General features: G+C 35.4%; 2 protein-coding genes across 2 annotated transcripts; one reads left to right on the forward strand and one right to left on the reverse strand.

Annotated features, from left to right (window-relative positions):
* The first annotated feature begins 1,204 nt into the window (after positions 1 to 1,204).
* On the forward strand, positions 1,205 to 5,411 carry psmd7 (proteasome 26S subunit, non-ATPase 7). Its single transcript, XM_083557892.1, has 7 exons — positions 1,205 to 1,438; positions 3,161 to 3,252; positions 3,405 to 3,497; positions 3,591 to 3,688; positions 3,775 to 3,855; positions 4,261 to 4,352; positions 4,625 to 5,411. The coding sequence occupies exons 1-7, from the start codon at positions 1,365 to 1,367 to the stop codon at positions 5,085 to 5,087; spliced, it is 993 nt and encodes a 330-aa protein (XP_083414018.1). The 5' UTR covers positions 1,205 to 1,364; the 3' UTR covers positions 5,088 to 5,411.
* Positions 5,290 to 21,085, reverse strand: pkd1l2b (polycystic kidney disease 1 like 2b; the record flags this gene model as incomplete). The annotated part of the gene is made up of 32 exons (XM_083559565.1): positions 5,290 to 5,724; positions 6,276 to 6,407; positions 6,489 to 6,590; positions 7,048 to 7,258; positions 7,337 to 7,497; positions 7,611 to 7,732; positions 7,817 to 7,950; positions 8,352 to 8,682; positions 8,802 to 8,987; positions 9,070 to 9,210; positions 9,323 to 9,425; positions 9,505 to 10,095; positions 10,201 to 10,427; positions 10,551 to 10,750; positions 11,119 to 11,265; positions 11,624 to 11,802; positions 11,889 to 11,990; positions 12,088 to 12,318; positions 12,715 to 12,902; positions 12,982 to 13,207; positions 13,613 to 13,744; positions 13,985 to 14,102; positions 15,057 to 15,175; positions 15,269 to 15,409; positions 15,486 to 15,626; positions 15,764 to 15,916; positions 16,015 to 16,142; positions 18,273 to 18,383; positions 19,005 to 19,196; positions 19,421 to 19,579; positions 20,643 to 20,926; positions 21,078 to 21,085. The coding sequence occupies 32 exons, from the start codon at positions 21,083 to 21,085 to the stop codon at positions 5,644 to 5,646; spliced, it is 5,481 nt and encodes a 1,826-aa protein (XP_083415691.1). The 3' UTR covers positions 5,290 to 5,643.
* Positions 21,086 to 21,308: the final 223 nt, after the last annotated feature.

Here is a 21,308-nt window from a genome sequence, read left to right on the forward strand (position 1 = left end):
AAGGGAGATTCTTTGAAAAGTGAAACAATCTCCAGAGGATTTGACTTTGAGTATAAATTCAGCCACTCTTATAATAGTGGGATGAGAAATGAGCAAATTAATTATATTTGTCTCAGTGGTAAATTGTGTAGAGGAATTTATCCAGAGCCTATCCTGGGAACACTGGATGTGAGTTGGGAGCCCAGGGTGGATTGGTTGCCAGTCCATTGCAAGCTACCATGCACAAAGAAAGAAATAATCAGACAACTAGATCAAATTATAAATCCCAGAGTGAATGTAACCTACATACATGGACTTTTCGTGTACACGTAATTTATTATAGCCAAACCACCACCTTTAGCTATGCTTTGGGAGACATGAGGAAACCACACACAGACTGTAACTTGAGCTCAGGATTTAACCTGGGACTTTTTTTTAGCTGTGAGGCTCTGGAATACTACTATTTATATGTATGAGCTTAATTGTTTTCTCTTTATCGTGTACTCTCTCTTTATTTGAACTGTGTTTATTCAGCTACAGGAGCTTTAATGAGATCAGACAATGATGTTGGTTGAGGAGGTCTGGATTCACAAAGGAGAACACAGAGGTGTTTAGTGGAGTTAAGGTCAAGGCTCTGTTGACATTCAAATTCTCTCAGTCCAACCTTAATGCACCATGTCTTCATGGAGCTCACTTAGGTTCGCAGGGGCATTGTCATGCTGGAACAGGTTTGGATCTTTTAATTCCAGTGAGGGGAAAATTGTAATCCCTTCAATTTTACTGATGCACTTTTATGTGTCACATATACAGTGAAATTCTTTCTTTGCATATCCCAGCTCATTAGGAAGCTGAGGTCAGTGTCAGATTATTATACAGCACCCTGGAGAAGAGAGGATTAAGGGCCAAACAGTGCATCTTGATAGTGATCTTGAACCTACAACATTTTGATGAGAAACCTAGAGCCTTAACCGTTGAGCTAGCACATCTCACAGTTAGTCCACAGTTGGTCCACAGCTGGTTGCGTGTTTCCTGCTGCACCTCTAAGGGAACAGACTGATGAGGCTCTCTAAAGAAAATGATAGTCTATATTATTATTACTATTATAGCCACATAGTTGTCCTGTTGTTTGGACTGAAATAAACCTGCCCACCGGTGGCGGAAATGTGTCCTTACAACTGACTTAAAAGCAATGTGTATTCCAGAACACAGGATGACGCTGTGTGCCACTCTTAACCGAAGAAGAAGAAAAATACCGGAAGCGGAAGTAGAAGCAACATCATCACCCCGCCGAGCAGCAGCGTTTTCTCTGATTTAACGCTTGCTGTTGTCTAAAGGGTTTCTATCATTTTTTTGTAAATAAATATTTTTGTACAAAGGTGCCCAAAATGCCGGATTTGGCGGTAGAAAAGGTGGTTGTCCATCCACTGGTCTTACTGAGTGTTGTAGATCATTTTAACAGGTAAATAGACTTCAATGGTTAAGAAAATTTTTTGTTAACTCACTGTCGCTTGTGGCTATGCTAGCAAGCTAAACCGAGACCGGCTGCGTTTCAAACAGAGCTGTATGTGATGTGTAGTGCACTACGCAGCTTCGCAGTGCATCGCGTATGTAGTGTGCTGTTGTAGGGAACAAATGTCCATTTGTTATTTATGCTGAAACATCAATCGTTTGATGACCAACTCTGCGTTTCAGTCATTTGTCATTGTTAATGCAAGAATTTATTTTTTAAGTTTTTTTTTTTTATTTAGGTGTGCGATTATATTTATCAGTAGCATTAGCTTGTTTGCAAATTATATTAATTGTAGACAGAAAAACTATATTAAAATATATTAATAAGAGAATACATATATTAAGATACTAATACGATTTCTTTTTACAAAACCCCCTGTATCATCGTAATGCTATTTTATATATAATTTTTACTTCATTAACTATTATGTGGTCTATTATCAACAAAGATTGATTAAAAAAAAAAGTTGTGCATCCCTGACTTACAAATGATGACTTGTAGTGTGAGTTTCTTGTGCAGGAGTAATGAATAAAGGGTTGATTTTTAATGTAAACCTCTTTTGGCATGACGACGATGATGTTGATGATGTGAGCTGTTTTCCCTCAATCTTATTGATTTGCATCAAGGTTGAGATTGAATGAGTATTGAAGATACAATATAATGTACGATCATCTTCCATGCAGAGATCACGGGGGATGTGTTTGAGTTTGATGAAGTCTGTTTGGGATCAGTAACAGCTCGTTCAGTCGTGCTCGTGAAAGAAGCTCGTAAACTCTTGCTCTGTTACAGTATCTCAAGAAGGAGCTACAGAATTCTTGTGCGATATACAATTAAACCAGATAACAAACCTTAGTGTTCAGCAGTTAGCAGGCAAATTAAAACAGCCACATAACTTCCCTAAGTGCATAAACTTAGTTATGAATTAAACAAACACGGATTTTGTCCTTAACACAACATATTTGTGTACAGTTGTGTTCTGACACTAATCAGTTTTCCTATTGCAGTTAGAGTTTGTGCAGGAGACACCACTCACATCTTAAAACTTAGCAAGGGGTCTGTTTTCTGTACCTTTTTCTTGATTATTTTTTCTTTCCATTTTCCTCTCTAGTAAGCAGGTTCTTGAAAAAAATACAAAACATTCTTGAATTTTCTTTAGTTGTGAACGCAAGGTTGGAGTTTTTTATTTGAGACACCGATCATGACAACAGACCATTTTAAGAGAGACAGTGTGTACATTTCAGTGTGTAATGTTTCATTTGGAAATCTGACTGACAGAAATACATTGATTTAGACTTGCAATCTAGTGAATATTAATAGTAACACTTCATTAGAACGGTGCTTCATTGCTATAAATGTTTTGGTCGTTTTAACTCGGTCACATTTAACACGCACGTTTGTTACTATATTATAAATTTGAAATGTTGGGGGTTTAAGGGTCACAGACAAACAAAATCATAATGTACATTTGTCAAGGTATTTGGGAATCCTGGATTTACTTTGTCTGGGATAAATGTTATCGAAGAATATGCCAACAAATACATCTATATTGTGCTTGAGCTTTAATTATGTCATTATTATTTTTATTATTATTAAGTTTTGGCAATATTTATGAGTAGACCTTTGATCCATGTTTGACACTGATGATTCCATAATTTTGTTTCTCCTCTGCAGAATTGGGAAAGTTGGAAGCCAGAAACGAGTTGTTGGGGTGCTGCTAGGCTCATGGCACAAAAAGATTTTAGATGTCTCCAACAGCTTCGCAGGTGTGTGTGTGTGTGTGTGTGTGTGTGTGTGTGTGTGTGTGCGCGTGTGTGTGCGCGCGTGCGTGCGTGTGAGAGTGAGTAAATGAGTGAGTTTTGGGGAAGTTTTAGTCCATAAAGCCCTAAATGCACAACATTTTGAACTTCTTTAACAGTGCCTTTTGATGAAGACGATAAGGATGACTCTGTGTGGTTCCTGGACCATGACTACCTGGAGAATATGTATGGGATGTTTAAGAAAGTCAATGGTAAGTGCTCTAAAGATGAACTCATTCATTATAGTGAGACCTGTAATTTATTATTTTATCAATCTTTTTTTGTTGTTTGTTGGTTTTCTTTAGCTAGAGAAAGAATAGTCGGTTGGTACCACACCGGTCCGAAACTGCACAAGAATGACATTGCGATCAACGAGCTGATGAAGCAGTATTGCGCAAACTCGGTATATATACAAGAGACGGGCATATCGTTTTCAATTTCAACATACTTTCAATTATATCCATTTATTTTAAACTTATTCTTTTATAGGTTTTAGTCATCATTGATGTGAAACCCAAAGACTTGGGCCTTCCAACTGAAGCCTACATCTCTGTGGAGGAAGTACATGATGTGAGTTCTTTCTTTAAGCATTTACAGATTTTCTTCATTCATTCATTCATACATTCTATTCCCCTCTGTTATTGTCTAATCTTTAAATCTGTATATTAATTATGTAAAGTGATGCGATATGATATAATATTGAACGTGATGCTTACAAACACACACACACACACACACACACACACACACACACACACACACACACACACACACACACACACACAAACTCACTCTTTTTTTTGTTTGTTTTTTTATATGTATATTTCAAGTAGAGGAAGTTTTTGTTAGTGTTCATTGGCCCTATTCATGGAGACTGTACATTGAAATTATTTGTTACACATTTTGCTGTTAGTCACATACCACACCTGTTTCCTAGGATGTTATTTGGCTGTAACAGTGTTTTGTCCAATGCAGGATGGAACTCCAACTTCAAAAACATTTGAGCACGTTACCAGCGAGATTGGCGCCGAAGAGGCAGAGGAAGTTGGTGTTGAGCATCTGCTTCGGTGAGACGTTTTAAAGGTTTTATGTTTAAGGTTCCGATGTGGAATTTGTAGGATTTACTCACTACAGGGTGCTTTAGGACGAGTTGACTAACAATAACTGCATTTGTTTTATTGTTTTGTTTCAGAAAAGAAAACTATGGGTTGAAGCCAGTAAAGTTTTAGAAACAAATAAAAAACTGTAACCTTTCTTGCTTTTTTTTGTTGTTTCGTTGTTGCATAAACAATCATAGCAATGGTCATAATTTCTAGCATTTCTTTTTTTTTTTCTTCAGAGACATCAAGGACACTACTGTTGGCACTTTGTCTCAACGCATCACCAATCAAGTTCACGGTCTAAAAGGTCTCAACTCCAAATTGTTGGACATCAAGAGCTACCTGGAGAAGGTTGCTACAGGAAAGCTGCCCATCAATCATCAAATCATCTACCAGCTGCAGGATGTGTTCAATTTGTTACCGGACGTCAACCTGCAGGAGTTCATCAAGGCCTTCTATCTGAAGACCAACGACCAGATGCTGGTGGTCTACCTGGCTTCACTCATCCGCTCCGTGGTGGCCCTCCACAACCTCATCAACAACAAAATCGCCAACCGCGACGCCGAGAAGAAAGAGGGTCAAGAGAAGGATGACAGCAAGAAAGAGAAGAAAGAAGACAAGGAGAAGGACAAAGACAAGGAGAAGGATAAAGATAAAAGTGATTCTGCAGCAAAGAAAGATGATAAAAAGGAAAAGAAATGAACTTGGAATTCTCACATGGACAGACACCATCTTGACTAAAATAAACACGTTACCTTTCTTTTCTTGCAGATTTACTCAAATCTCAACTCTCTTATGATTGAGAATGTTTGTGTGTTTAAGAGCAGTCACTTAAAAAGATTTTTTTTGTATTAATATACACACGTTTCCTGTACACACTGTAAAGTACAACACCCAAACCAGGTCCACCATCTCCTATTTTATTGATAATATTGACAAATTTACACATTTATGTTCATTACATGCATACAGAAATGTGCATAATGTTGCAAAGAGTGTGTTCATTAAACATAATACCTAAAGAAATGTATTTCATCTATTTGTAGTCTTGAAAAGTATTTCAAGGAAGCAAAAAAAAAAAATAGTATAATCCAAAATGAACGGTAATAAATGGTTTTTCTTCATTAACATTTTTTAAAAAAGTAGGAATTAAAGACAGAAATGTCCCATCAGACACTTGTCCATATCTGACAGCTACACAAAACACAACAGCATAATTATAAACAGCAAATAAGGGGGTAAGCTGGAATTGTCTCCATCATTTCTTCTTAACTGAGATGCCGAACATCTTGCAGATCTTAAACACCATCAGGTCCACTATTTCCTCCTCCTCGGATGGCTGTGGTTAAGAGAATTTATTATTAAGATTATAAAGTCATTATTATCAGACAAGTTGGTACATTGAAAAAAAGTTTAGCATGAGCAGATGACATGAGCAACAGGACAGTGTATATATATGGTTAGAGCAGAAGCTCTTGGATACAAACCCACAGTGTCCAGGTGAGAATACCGATGTGGGCAAAAACTCTTGTGGGAAGTGCAACTCATTAAGGTATCCACATATGTCAGATCTAGTCAAATTGTATACAAGTTTGTATGTAATGGGGATGTAACTGAATGTAACAAACGTATTAGAAATGAGCAGATGTGTTTAAATTCCGCAAATCAATATGACAATTAACAGAATACGACATGCACACGTCCCTTTTTTTCTTAAAAAATGCTTTTAGAGATGTTTTTAATACATTTTAATGAAATTAGAGTTTGGGTTGGATGAAGCTTGTGGGATGGAAAACATTTATCCTTAGAGTTCGCCTGCTCAGGGTCTCATTGCCAGTATACCTGCATACTTGAACTGCATTTCCCCAAGAGCAGCATGCTGCATATTACCTTGTAGTGCTTTTGCTCGTGACTGAACGCCTCAAGGATGACTGCGATGAAAAGGTTCAGCACCACGAATGTCATGAAGATGACACAAGAGAGAATTAAGAATGCGCCAAGGACTGGGTTCAAATCCAGGATCTACAGATGTGATATAGTGAACAATTACGTAAGCAGCTGTTCAACTTATAGTCAGTAAATCTTGATGAAAGCATTACATACCTCTTCGTAATTAAATATGCCAAGTTGTAAGGCTATAATAGCTGATACGGAATCTTGAAGAGTCTTGTATGTGTACAGAATCCAACCAAACAGCAAATTGCTCTAAGAAAGAAATGTTTTAAAAAAAAATTGGTATGAATTTATTACACATTTATCTTTAGCGTAAGGTCATAGTTGTGGGTTTGAGCTTGTCGCTGGAATGTCAAGTGGCACAACAGCCATAATTTCAGTTTGAAAATTCTCTAAATGTATTGTAAGGTAGTGATGCATCTGTCTAGAAAAAAAATAAAATAATAATAGAATAAAACAAGACTGAAAGTAGTAAAATAAGTACAAATGAAAACAAGTTACACTTATAATAAAGAAACACTAGATCAAGTTGACAAAATTCAAGATATTCGAAGTTGGTCTTCTCTCCTGTATATCATCATTTTAGAACGTCTGAGAAAACCCACATAACGCAGATTACATAGAACATTCCGCATCTTTTCTAGAAGCCCTGATCTATAAGGCAATTATATTTGTTATATTTATTGTCTTATGGTTTCTGGATCCTCACCACAATGGAGTAGGCTAAGATCATGATGATTAGGACCACAATGTAGCTGGAAATGTCGTTCCATGCTCGCTTCAGTGTGCAGGTAATCAAGTTCAGTTTGGTGTTAAGGCGCATCAGGTACCACATCTTGATGGTGGCCAACAGAATCAGGAATGCCAGAATATACCCCAGGCTTGTGTCTGCTGAAACTGTGTCATAGAAGCTTGGGAAACTAGTGCACAAAAAAAGAAAGAAATGTTATATTTTGTACTGTATATAAAAATGTCTCCATTTGTCCATGCCCACCTACCTGTCTTTGTTCTGCTGAAAATACTTCAGATCTCGCTCTCCCTGTATTGTCCTATTGATGATTGCTCCTGCTGCAGCCAAACTTAAAAGAATGATGGCCAATTCCAAAAGGTTATGCTTACTTCGGAAGTACTGCATTTTCTGTTGCTTGATCCTTTTTATCTGTAAAAAAAAACCAAAAAACATATACAATGTTTTAGTATATTATACAATTTTAGTAAATGCTGGACAATTGGCTATTGACAAATACAGCTGGTATTATAAAGGGAACATACCTGCAAAAACATATAATAGAGAATGAAAAGGAAATAGATGACCTCAGAGGCTACAATGTTAATGCCATCCGTGGTCTGATAAAGACGTAAATTATGCAGCTCGCTGCTGAACTGGAACGCTCCTGTGGAATAACATGAAAACTGTACAATATGTAGATCTATAAACTTTCTGTGTTTTATATATTGTGCTAGAAACATTTTCTTACCAAGTGCTGTGGTTTCTAGCATCAGGGTCACAATGCAGAAGAGGTTGACGTTTGCATTGTATACCGTAAACTCAACAAAGATTGCCCGGGTGTATACATCCAACCATGTGTTGTTAAACAAGAACTGTAGCATGCTATAAAAAGAGAGAATGGAAATTATTTATTTTATTTAAAATAAAGCAGGTCACACAGTCCATCTCTTTTACTGGAAATTTGGACTCTTCAGCACTTGCAATTCACTTGGACCACCATAGAGTAATGGTCAAATGCAACAGCAAATGCATGTATGTATGTGTATTGCTTCAAAAATCAGGTTTCTCTTTTCAAATTTAACACCTAAAAGGTAAAAAAAATAATAATAATTTTGTATCTTCACAAGAACACAAATCCTTACTGTGCAATCTTAACTTGAAGAAACAGCCATATTTTATTCATGTTAACTAATGCAGTATGTACAATTACTTATGGGAAACCTGTGAATGTAAAGTATTATAAAAAAAAAAAAGTACTTTATTCATTTTGAAAAAGCTGTCACCTGCTTGCTTCTTGTGGGTCAAGACACAGGTCCATAACAAATCCTCCGCCTCTGTAAAAAGCCATGTTGCCCCAGATAGAGTGTCCTCTGAGTTTGGATTGGGTTTGGTATTGCCAGGGAATTAGAAAGGTCTTAGCAATGTTTACATCTACTGAATGATTCCAGCCCGGACCATAGAAGCCCATATCCTCTATACCCCAAGAGTATGGTGCATGACAATCATTAACAGCACCTTGCATAAATTTAGAAATTCTGCATGTGTCCTTTTTTACTCGAATCTGCCGGAGACGCGCACTTCCCACAAGCTTTGAGTTTCCATCAGTGATAAAACCTGACATGGTAGAAATGAAACAGATTAAAGATATAAGTTTTAGATTCTTAATTAAACCCAGTGTTAAGGAAGCAATTATTTGAGCAAATTCATCTTTCATATTTAGATTGAGACAAAACCTGGACGTTGTCCATAGAGGTTGCTGATGAGGACATTATTTGCCCAGTTAAACACATCTCCAACTGGCATGCTGTCAGTGATACCATTGCTGAAACTTTGTTGAATGTGCTGAGTGAGATAATAGGCATTTGGATCACGCTGACCGTATGTAGCCACGAGTAGTACGCACAGAAATGCCAAATAAACTGCAGAGAAAACAAAATGTTTAAACAGCCTGCTCTTTCTGTATCCTGTTATTAAACAGAATATATCTTTATTTTCTCTTACTGATAATTTCCTTGAATAATGCAATAGCTTTCAGATTTTTTACATGATTCTCCTTCATTTTCTCAATGTCAGAAGGAGGAGGGGGCTGGTAAAACCTGCTTGTGCTGTCCCTTCTGGAAATGCGTATATCATCAGGATCCTCTGTAGAAAGGACCAAAACTTTAACTTTTTTTTTTTTTTCAAGAAAAAAAGCTATATAGAGAAGACGATATACAGTGCTTTGTTTAAAGTTTGTACTATATCCTAGAGGTACCTGAGTAGGTAATTGTCAAGTCCTTCAATAGGCGAAAATAATTATCGTCTTCAGTTTGAATGCTTTTCACCACTAGAGCAAAGAAGATCGCAAATCCAAGGACCTGCCACATAAAAGTTATAGGACAAATGTGAAATCTGATAACAGGTGGAAAAAATCATGATCACTTAGGTGCATCTTACTTTTATAGGCTGTGTGACGAACAAACTCTCGAAGAATGACACAGAGATGGAAATAAGCCAACTGATGGAGCGCTCTTTTCCATATGTCAGCCCGTACATCATTGTAAAGTAACCAGACACACCACTGGTAGCAGCAATGAGAATCCAACCCACTATCACAAACCACCAGGGTAAGCCTTTCTGATAAAACTTTTTCTTTTTCTCTTCTTTAGGGCTAGTGATCTGGACCTCGTTGCCTATAAAGTTGGATTGGAGATAAGGCTCTAGCAACTGCTTTATACGTTGAACTTGAAGCACAGCCTGAAGGTAGCCATCTTGCTTGGGAAATTGTGAAGGACACATCAGCCTCAGCTCTTTTTCAAAATTGCGGATCTGTTTATGAATATAATGCCGATAGAGTTTGTATACTAAGAACTGATCAGTTTCACTATCTTCAACATAAGATTTAGCAAGACTGAAATTCTGCTGCCGAATAATGTCTTCAAGTGCAAACAATAAAGTGCTGATTTCTGTTGTTTCAGATTCCTCTGCTGCATTTGGAACCGGACACCTCACTGCTCTGGCTAGGCTGCGGACAATTTTCTTTATGTCCTGAAAAACAATCATTTTATATAAACCATATTAGGCAAATGTATTACATATTAGACATAAATATCACTAAACATTTGATATTAGGATTACTAAAACTAGACCTACTTTGACAACAATTTCAAAAGTAATGTCTGTCTGAATGCGCCATCTCTCTGCAAGTTTTTTCTTCTCTTTGGAAGATTTGGATTTGGATTCTTGAATTATTGCTACTTCTTTCTTCTTCCGTGACCGGGTCATTCTGAATATGCTTACAATTAAGAGGTTGACAGGGAACATAATAATGGAACTTTGGAAGCCGATCATCACTTGTTGTATGTTGAATTGGATAGTGCCTTCAGGTAAAAAAACACATACTTATATAAATACATCCACTACTCATACTAAGTGGTTAGATTTTGCTTCTAGAATGCTTATAAATTAATTGAAACAATCAACAGTGTTAATATTTTCAGTACCTAATTCCATGTCTTGCTCAGCTGGGCTTTTGGGTACTCCCCAGAACATGATGCTGGTTAACATGGTGCAGAGGAGCAGGGAGAAACAGCAAGAGAGACGCTGTACTCGAGTGAAATTACTGTTGGCAGGACGATTTACAACAGAGTACCAGATGTGGCCATCACACAAGTCTTTTGCAGTCTTTGTGAAAAAAACATTGCTAGAGGGGCATCAAGAAAGACTAGATTTAAATACTATCCAACTTTTCATTAATTTATTCATCTTCATAAAACAGTATCTTGGTTGTAGTAAAGGTGAACTATACTATCTGAGAAATACTGGACACAAAGTGAAAAAAAAATAAAAAATGTAACCATTTTAGAGGAGATTCAAAGGAACCCTAAACATGTGGTACTTGGAGAGGCCTTTATTTGTCACATAAACATTACAGCTAAATTCCCACATTTCCCAGCTTGTTTAAAAATTGGGGTTCATTTACCCGTCAGCATTGTACAGTGCCCCTCGAACAACTCCATACTCTCTGATCTGTATTTAGAAATGTTCTGTAAAGAATATTTTGCCACTCACTGGAAACCTTTCAGATCCTTCTCAGAGGCTACAGGGAACACCTTATCCAGAGTGCAGTCCCCTATATCAATAGCCAACCATGAGTTGCACAAAAAATGCCATATTCGTCCAGTCTCCAGATCCTGCACCATCACCTTACTGACATACCTGATAAATAAAAAATTGTGTATTGACTATAAGCGATCGCTTTACATACATATACATCTCCATATGCAAGTAACAAGATACAGCATTTCCGCAATGATTTCTACAGTAAGAGCTCATTCACAGGGACTTATATAGTGGACAATATCCATAATCTACACATATACTTGATTATAAATAAACTCATTAAAAGAATTACTGAAAAATTGCTATGTTTATTTAACATTATGAAAAGAGCCTCCAGTGTTAGTACTTTGGTCAGTAACGTTTTCTCTTATGTATCCTTTTTAGCTTCTGAAACAACAATTAATATGTATACTTTTTTCTTTAAGAATGCTCAAGACAAATCCATCCACTCTACCAATCAGGTTGCTCCCCAGAGTTGTCATGCCACAGCCTGATGCTTTGAAGATCTCCAAGTGAGAAAGGAGTGGTGAGCATAAATATGTCCACCCCTCCCCTAGTAAACACTATTTTTTCTGGATCAGTCAAATGATGGGGCTTACTCTCCCAAACAGTGCCTGTTAGTGTCAGTGTAACCTGTAGGTATGACAATACAAATGAAACATTTATAATGCAATAACAGGACTGCTGCTTTGATTGAACATAGAAATGGGAATACTGACGTGAGATGTAGTGGCAGCTCCATGGCGATGCCCAGTGGTGATAGCCACTAAATAACGATAATCAGCCAATGGGTCAATATCTTCCAGCACTGTGATTCTCACCTTAAACATGATGCCAGGACAGAACAAGATTTACAATGTGTTTTAAATTATTTATTGGTTATGCTTAAATGTAAAGACACTTTATTGGCAGTTATACCTTTATTTTATCCTGAAGATCTTTTCTGCGTGCCCATATTGCTGCTATAATGTACGCCAGGAAAATGGCACCAACAAAACACACTACCACAGGATTGTTGGCAAATGTGGAAAAAAGCTCAGCAGTGCGAGACACATCGACTGTGTTGGGCATGACAAAGAATGAGCTCCCAAAAGCTGTCAGGTGAGTGCACAGGCACTGAGTGACCAGTGATGTGGTGTAAGGGCCAACCTGAAAATTAGACTAACTTATAAGAACAACAAGAGCTTGGTTTGAACTCATAGAGTATTGACTACTAGTTTCCAGTAAGCAATCAAGGTCATTTGGTTCAAATGGGATAACAACAGATTTTTGGTGTTAATAAACATATTTAAGAAAATTATAATTTGCATTCTGGTGTTACTGTGCACAACAGCATCACTAACAATCATGAGAATGAGGAAAAATCGAGCAGCAAGACTTCTTTCTAGTCAAACCTGTAGAATCATACAGCTTATCAGTGACTGTCAATTCAGGTGATTATTCAGGGTAACGCTCCCCCAATATTTACATTATAGTTGATATTCACGTAAAACATACCTTGTTAAATCATAAAACACAGGCATGTCAATTTTTCATTCAACTCACCCTACAGCCACTTTCACTCCAGCTGCTTTCCTTCTCATTCCAGTACTTGCATGTAGCAGCAACCGATGTGATAAACACTGTTATGTTTGTGGAATTCACACCTGGTGATACAATAGGCCTCACTAGAAGATAATAAACTCCCACTAATGCCACATCCTTGGGGTTCAGCACCCATGTATAGTTGGCTTCTGTGAAAAACAGATATAAATCTTCTTCTTGACTGCTCTTTGTCTTTCATTCTATATGAATAATTGTAAAATACTCCACCTCGTGAGTCTTCTTGTTGAGGCAATTGGATTTTTGCCACATAATTGGTGTCATTTGGATAATTTTGAAAGCCCAAATTTAACATTAAAGGTGTCTCATCTGAAGGTTCCAGTTTCACCACCAGTGATATGTTTGGAGCAGTCACATTGATGGCCATGGTACTGTAACTTGTCAGGTTCAGAAATGTTTTGTTTGTAGCCACAGCATCCAGTCTTGGTAAGATAATCTTATACCATAAAGACACATTTAAAAGATTTTATGTAAATAGTATAATACTTGGTCCTTTTTAAGATAAGTCTCATGACTCAAGTCTATTTTCTTGACCCTTGCCTTGTTTTGTCTGGATTAATCGGTTTATTGCTGTTTTTAATCTTTTTGAACGTAGAATCTTGGATTGTGAACTGAATTTGACATTAAAACTTGTGAATCTCCTTTGAATTAGGTATTTACAATTAGGAGACATTTAAAGTTAGCATTCTAGCATTCCACTTTTATCAATATATAAACACATGAGAGGCAGGCAACCTGAAGAAAAGTTAAATGCTAAGTAGCACAGACATGAAATAATAGTTATTTACTTCAATCAAGACATCATTGACCATAGGACTTATGAGATACATGTGATTGATACCTCTATTTCCTCGTCGAGATTTTCCACTTGAATAGTAGAGCCATCAGCCTTGGAAAGGGAGAGACTTGCAACTGTTCCACTTATATCCTCTTCTTTGTTCCAAGCAAAAGGGTTTTTCCCAAAGCTTAACATCTGTGGTAACAAAATAGGACATAAATTATGAAAAGATCTTAGTTCAATTGTTTTTGCTTTGACATATACAATATAATGAGAAACTCTGAGTCTGATATTCTTTAAAAAGTCTACACATTTATTTATTTTTGTCAATAAATGTTTGCTGATTTTATGCATAGAAATATTGCCTTGTATAACCACCACTCATGAATATAATTGTAAAAGAGGAGGATAATAAAAAAGGGAATAAAAACTTGCACGCATATCCACTGTCTCATTTGATGGAATCAGACCACTAACTGAAGATGGAAGTGAGAAGGCAGCTGAATTGTCCCCAGAGCTGATCTGGGACTTACTGAGATTTTCTGGTGTCAGTCTAAAAAAGGAAATAAAAACAAACAAATCACTTTCACAAATCTTATGTTCTGCATCCCCCCCATGATATTCTTTACATACAGAGTAACTTTACATGCTGACATCAGAACAATTCAGTCCTTTTACAGTAGCAAAGGATGTTTTCTTGTAAATTTTGTTATTTTATTTCTCATATTGTGTCTGTTTTTGTACTGTCACTGGTTTACCTTTACCATGTTTCCTTTACATTATTGTATCTTTGCAGAGCTGTGAAGTCTTATCATGCATTATTGTCATTAAGGAAAAAAACATGGTTTCTAACCAAAATTATATTTTGTTGAACTTTCTGATTTTTATTCTCTGTTTTTGTCTTGATTATCCATTTGACTTTGACTGCATGCATTTTGTACCCTTGCTACAAGGATGCTGATTACAATTGATAGATTTGTTACATGTTTCAATCATTAACTCATATTCATCAGTTTATTCATTCTTTTTTTATTTTAATTTATTTATTCATTCATACATTTGCTCATTCATTAAATACTTTATAATATGGTCCGGTTTGTAGTGAAAAAGTATTGGATGTGACACCAGTCCATTGCAGGGCACCACAGAAACTCTAATTTCAGACTACAACTCTCAGAACAATCACCTATTGTACACATTTAAACGTTTTACACTTGCTTAATCACAGAAACACACAACACCCACACACACTTTAAAGGAGACTCTCAATAAGGAAAGTGATTGCAAGGTATATGTTTTCACTAACACTGTTTCATTTGCATTTACCAACTCAACTTATTCATTTATTTTGCTTTAATTCTCTGATCCTGTAAAAGCCCAGTTTTGACTGTTTGTAAAATTGCACCTTCCTGCATCTGTTTGTGACTGTTTCCATTATCACATACCTCCTGACATGTGTTTTAGAAATGTCTTTTGTATTTCTATATTGGTTTTAGGACACTCTTACCTGTTCACATACAAACTAATCAGTGGAGAATTGAGAATTATTGGCTCTGTGTTTATTGCCTTATTAGAGAGCATGGCACTCTGCACTTGGTCCAGTGTCCTGAGTAATGATTCAGAACTCTGGAAATGAAGATACATCAGTTAAAATCTCTGTTTATCACATCACTCTTTTTATTTATAAATTTTTTTAGGTTGGGTGCTTGTTGTTGGTACCTGTTGGTTGCTGTCAGAAACTTTGAGGAGAATACTGACTGAATTAACAAAAGGTGCAGCTGCACTGGTCACTGAATCATAACCATCTAATGAAAACTTTGCGTTCTTACTAATACTTTCAAGAACCCAGCTTGTGGACCCCTGTGAAGACAAAATACAGATTAAAACAGTTAAAGTTAAAAGTACTACAAACTTGCAAAATGTTCACAGTCAGTACCTTAGAGTTAGACGTCAGCTGATTTTCATTCGTTACAAGGCTTAGGATCGTGGAAGAAATTATTTGTGTATCTACAGGGGAAAAGGTTGTATTTCCCTGCGCCACCGCATCACACAAAGCTTTAGATATGTTCTCCACCAGCTTTAGAAAAAAAGAATAGAGGTAAAGTACAGAAGGGAGGCTAACACCAGAATTACAACAGAAGTAGAAACTTGGTTATAATGATGGTTATACATGAATTTAAACATCTGTATGAAAGCAGAAAGCATTGTTGCTACCTTTTTTTTATCATCTTCAGTATAATTGCTGTTTATCTGATTATGAATGTTCCCAAAAATCTGAGCCAGATTGGCAGGTGAAATTGTGCCATTTTTTTGCATAGCTACAGCGTCTGACATAACATCGTTTAGAGTGGTATTTCTGTTTGTTACCTGAAATGGAAAGGTATATAGTGTCTCAAGAATTTTTAGAAATGGTCAAAAACAAACTAAACAATTAATTCGTTTAAATGTACTGCTTAAAGACTGACATGAACGAGAAGTTCAGTGCTGACACTCTGACTAGCACTATTCTTAATAGTGATGGTCAGCTGAGTGCTACCTTGAGGCAGAAACAGGTTTGTCATGACCCCCAAATTGTTACTACCCAAATAAAGACCTGTGGAAACAGGATAAAAATGTCAAAATTCTTACACGTATAACAACTGGTTTTGAGCATTTAATATTTAAAACATATCTGATTTCACCTTTAGAGTTTCTCATGGTAAACAAGCAAAGTCCAGAACAGCAAAACTCTGGGATTATGAGGCAATTGACTGTGAAAGGAGTGAAGATATCCCCATCAGGAGGGGAAATTATACAATTGGGTGTTGGTAGCTCTGCTATACATGGAGATAGTGTGGTGGTGGATTTAGTTGATTGTGTTGGTTTCTTGGTTAACCTATGGGTTGTGGTTACAGATGGTGTGGTGGTTCCTTCCAGTTGAACTGTGTAGCAACCATAACCAAGATCTTTTTTTTCAGTACCTGCAAGAAACAGAATAAATAGTTGCTTGTAATAATTAGGAAAAACAAAACAAAACAAACTAACAAACAAAATTTTGTAGAACTATTCATACCTTTTAATACAATAATGAGGCCATCCCCAATGGATTGCAATAATTCAACTGTAACATTCAAATAGTTGCCATATCCGAGATTTTGACTCAGAATCATAACACAGTTTTTCTTATTGTCGCATGGATACTCGGAAACCTTAAAAAAAAAACAATAATAAAATGGCATATAGTACATGTAATACAAGTGAGCTAGCTGTTATATAGCTATTATTAAAGCCAAAGCAGCATCTAACATTATCATAAAGATTTACAGAAATCCTTAAATAGCTCTATTATATATTGTTTCTATTATATAATTCTTTTTATAGTGAAATTAATTAAGTAATTACAAAAATGTAATTAAACTTATTGTTTTTGTTAAAACTTACTGGACCACCCGTCTGTACATAATACCAGTGAGGATTTTTCAAATCATTAGGATCTATTTGTAGCGTCACATTCCTGCTGGTATCTACCTTATTACAGTTTTTCACACATCTAAAAAAAAAGGAATTACAGTAAAGATTTTTTCTTTGCAAAGGGGAGTGATTTTAAATACAAATGGAATTAAATAATTATAGGTAGTAGGATTAAAGCTACAATGATGGAGGATTACAATTACAATGCATATACCATTATCCTCACACATACAGTAATGTGACATGAAAAATGATAGAAGTGACAGAAGGAAAGAATAAATAAATAAACTAACATTTAAGTAAATGAGTGAATATCATGAATGAATACGTCATAAAAACAAACAACAATAGTTAAAAAAAGAAAAAAAGTATAAATAAATAAATAAATAATAGCCCAGTGTCTTACTTGATTTTAACATCACCTTTACAGCTGTCATGTAGGTCTTTGCAAGAGCAATAATTCACTGATCTATTCAATAAATTCCCATTATACTTTAAATAAAAAAAATATATAAAGGGGGTTAGAAAACGAGAAACACATTTTGTAATGTGATTAGGCATAATTTATCAAATATTAATTTTAACCATTTTCTACCTGTGAATTGCAATTGTCTGCATTTCCTGCTGATAAATTGGGTTTTACATAAAAAACAAAGAATCAGTGATACAAAAAAAATTCTAAACATGATGTAAAATTTATGCAATTCAAGTCGCAATAATAATGATAATAATAGTAATAATAATAATAGTAATAATAATAATAATAATAATAATAATAATAATAATAATAATAATAGTAGTAGAAGAAATAACAGGGCTGCAATTGAGTGTAGAAGAATGGGCCAAAATCACACGCAACTAGTTTCTCCATACAGGAGGAGTCTTGAAACTGTCATTACCAACAAAGGCTTTTGTACAAATTATTAAATACATCGTGTTCAATACTTTTTCCCTGTGTCATTTCACATTATTACACATAACCTAATTTATGGACATCTATGGTTTGATTTCTTTGCATGTGTGCATTGCATGGGTTGTTACCAACATCTGATAAAAAAGATTTCATGTTAATAGCACCTTTAAAAATATATTTACTGTGAAAAATGGTGACGTGCCCAATACTTATTTTACCCGCTATATATATATATATATATATATATATATATATATATATATATATATATATATATATATATATATATATATATATATATATATATATATATATATATATATATATGTGTATATATAAAGAAGAAAATAGGGCTCTAACCATCTCTGCAGTGATATTTTATAGACAGGTAACTTCCTAATTCTGGACAAGGCTGTCCAAAGGCTGGTGTATCTGCACGAAGTTGACATGCTGGATGGCCATTGCAGTATCCTATGAATTAAACAGACATACAATCTTTCAGTACACACTGGATATGATGGAGGACAATAGCTAAAATGCATACTCCATTAAAAGGCAATACATTAATCATCACTGCTTTCTAAAAAAAATAGTCTAAAAGCAAACATCACAGGTAAATATTTGACTTTAAAAGCTTTCTCTTAAAACTGGAAATGGCATTTTTTGTGGCCTATTAGCGTTGACGTTTTTGTGTCTCACTTTTTTGTTTGAAGACAAAATCCCTTGATAATCCCTTTATACAGGTATCTGTATAATGGGTGTTTATTTGTATATTTGTATAATGGTTTGTTTTAAAATCCATGCTGCATGAGTGTAACTCGACACGAATTGATACGCATGAACTCCAGAACAAACGAACATGAGCTTTAGAACAATGTCTATTTTTAAACATGCTATTGAAATTAAATCTAATTGAATTAAACATCAGCCAAATTTTTCAGCATGAAAAATGTTTTGAGTGTGTGTCTTTGGAAAAAATAAAGTGACATTTGTCCATCATCCTGTTTAGGGTAAAGTACCATTTGATAATTATTTTTTAAGAGTGTTCAGTAAACTTTATTTTAATCTGTGGACTGGTTCAAAAGGACATACCTGATACTTCATTCAGCACATTCTGCCAACTGCACCCTTTCAGTACAGTTGTGACAGTTAAGGAAGTTTGGTTGGCTTTGCAGTAGTATGCTGTTTGCCTTCCATAGAAGCCCTCATCAATCTGTATGACCTTACCAGAGTCACAGCTTAGCACTGCTTGGTTGTCCACACAGACTAGACTCTGTCCCAACTCTGAACAAAAGCAAAAAATGAAAATACACTCCATATAAAATGTGCTTTGTTTGTTAAACTAGACATAATCTGAATATGAATATGAGCTGAAAATACATTTTCTCTAAACAGCAGCTTAGTTTCTATCACTTTTAAATACAATAAATACAACTGCCACAATAAAGCTAATTCATTTTTGCATCACATAACACTTCACTAACGAGAATAAAGATTGCTGTACTAACCGAACTCGCAGATATAGAAGAATTCCTGGTTACAATCCCCTGTTACTTCCCACTGAAAATTGTTTTCTGGAGAGATGTACCCACAGCCATTGCCAAGCAGGCTTTCCCCAAGCTGGTTAGAGTAATTTGTTTTAGATCCATCCAACCAGGATAACTGATCTGTAAGATAAAGCATTTAGTTTTTCTTTTATTTAGTCTCATTAGGTGATTACATCAGTCCTGAATGCAGTTTTGGAAAATAATAGACATTTCGAGTAATTATTTGGTTTTCTTAGATGTACAGCTTTAGAGTTTCTATTTATATTACAGTGATATTAAAAAATATATGTGTGTACGTAAAGCCATTACAATAACATGTAACATTACCATTATAACAACCTACCAAAATGTTTCAAATAACTTCTACTATAGCCTACTATAATGTAATCACTAATAAACTATAATGTAATCTGTATCAAAGTTTCACTCTTTGAACATCCAATTTAGGTTCATCATCACAATTTCCTGAAGAACAATTCACAAATTTTGATTTCTTATTCTTTTTCACTTACTTTAAATTATTTTCAATTATTTATTTTGAACTGAACCACATTGAGGTCACTGAACCAGGCATATAGGTTAATTAATTTTATAAAGCATTTTTACAATAAGAAATGACCAGGTTATATATCACAGACCCAACATTGGGATCCAGAATCTGTATATACAGTATATTGTTTTATTTCTATCTAGACCTACACCTAGAAATGTTATTCCTTCACAAAATATATAGCATAGGTTATTTATTTGCTTGAATATACTACAGAAAATCTACACAAGAATACATACTGTGCAGAATCTACAATAACTAGTTTAGGATTACACCTATCATCATTTATTTTCTTTACACCTACACGTCTCTTTATTCTTTCCTGTATTCATTTGCAGTTTCCTTATATGTGCTACTATTTGTACCACAACTATTTGATAATGTAATACATTGCACCACATGTGCACTTGTTCATACACATATTTAAATACACATTATATTGCAAACATAATTTACTCCATCATAAAGAAAACATGTTTATATGTTCATGTTAAATGGTGGAACAAAACAGTGTGATAATAAAAAAGCAAGATTAGATGCAGTATCACTGCAATTCGAAAGCATAAAATGGTGCGGAAAGCACTACAAATAGTTTAGGATTAATTATATCCAGCATTATCAACATTATCTCACCAGTAGTGCCCGAGTTCAGGTTGAAGGATGCAGACACGAACCCCAGCCACCAGTTGTTCACAGTACCGTTGCACTGTGCTTGTAAATTTTGCTGAAGAAAGCTCTGTGTTTGTTCATTGCGGATAAAGGCTAGATGTCCTCCGTTGCGCTCACATCCAGCCTGAGCACCAATAAAGCTTTGCTGCTGAGCTACAAACTCATAACAAGAGCCATTATAGCCAGTTTGGTTGTTTTGGCAGAACCCTGTATTTGTGAACCCTACAGCAATTTCTACTGTGGTGAAACTGAGTGCCAAAAAAAGATGAAAAGCAAAGAGACAATGTCTCTCCATCTTCATTACTTTACCCAGACACTAAAATCAGCAGTGTGCTGTTTTGACATTTTATAATGCATGGTGATGTCAGGGCAAAAACGATAAATCCTAAGCACACCTACCTGATCATTTACTTAGCAACAAAGGATTGCGTTTCTATTGTGCTGAAGGTCTAATGGACTCACATTGTGTTTATGAATTGCTTTTGTATGTAGCAGTAAGAATACAATCTGAGGTAAAAGCATGCTCGGTCAGAGATGGATTTCAGACAAGGATTTAAGGGTAAAGTTTTTTTTAACAAAATATATTTCACCTGTTAAAATTTTTATCCAGACATATATGCGTATGTGTCT

Source organism: Silurus aristotelis (genome assembly GCF_946808225.1).
Source record: "Silurus aristotelis genome assembly, chromosome: 13".
NCBI lineage: Eukaryota > Metazoa > Chordata > Actinopteri > Siluriformes > Siluridae > Silurus > Silurus aristotelis.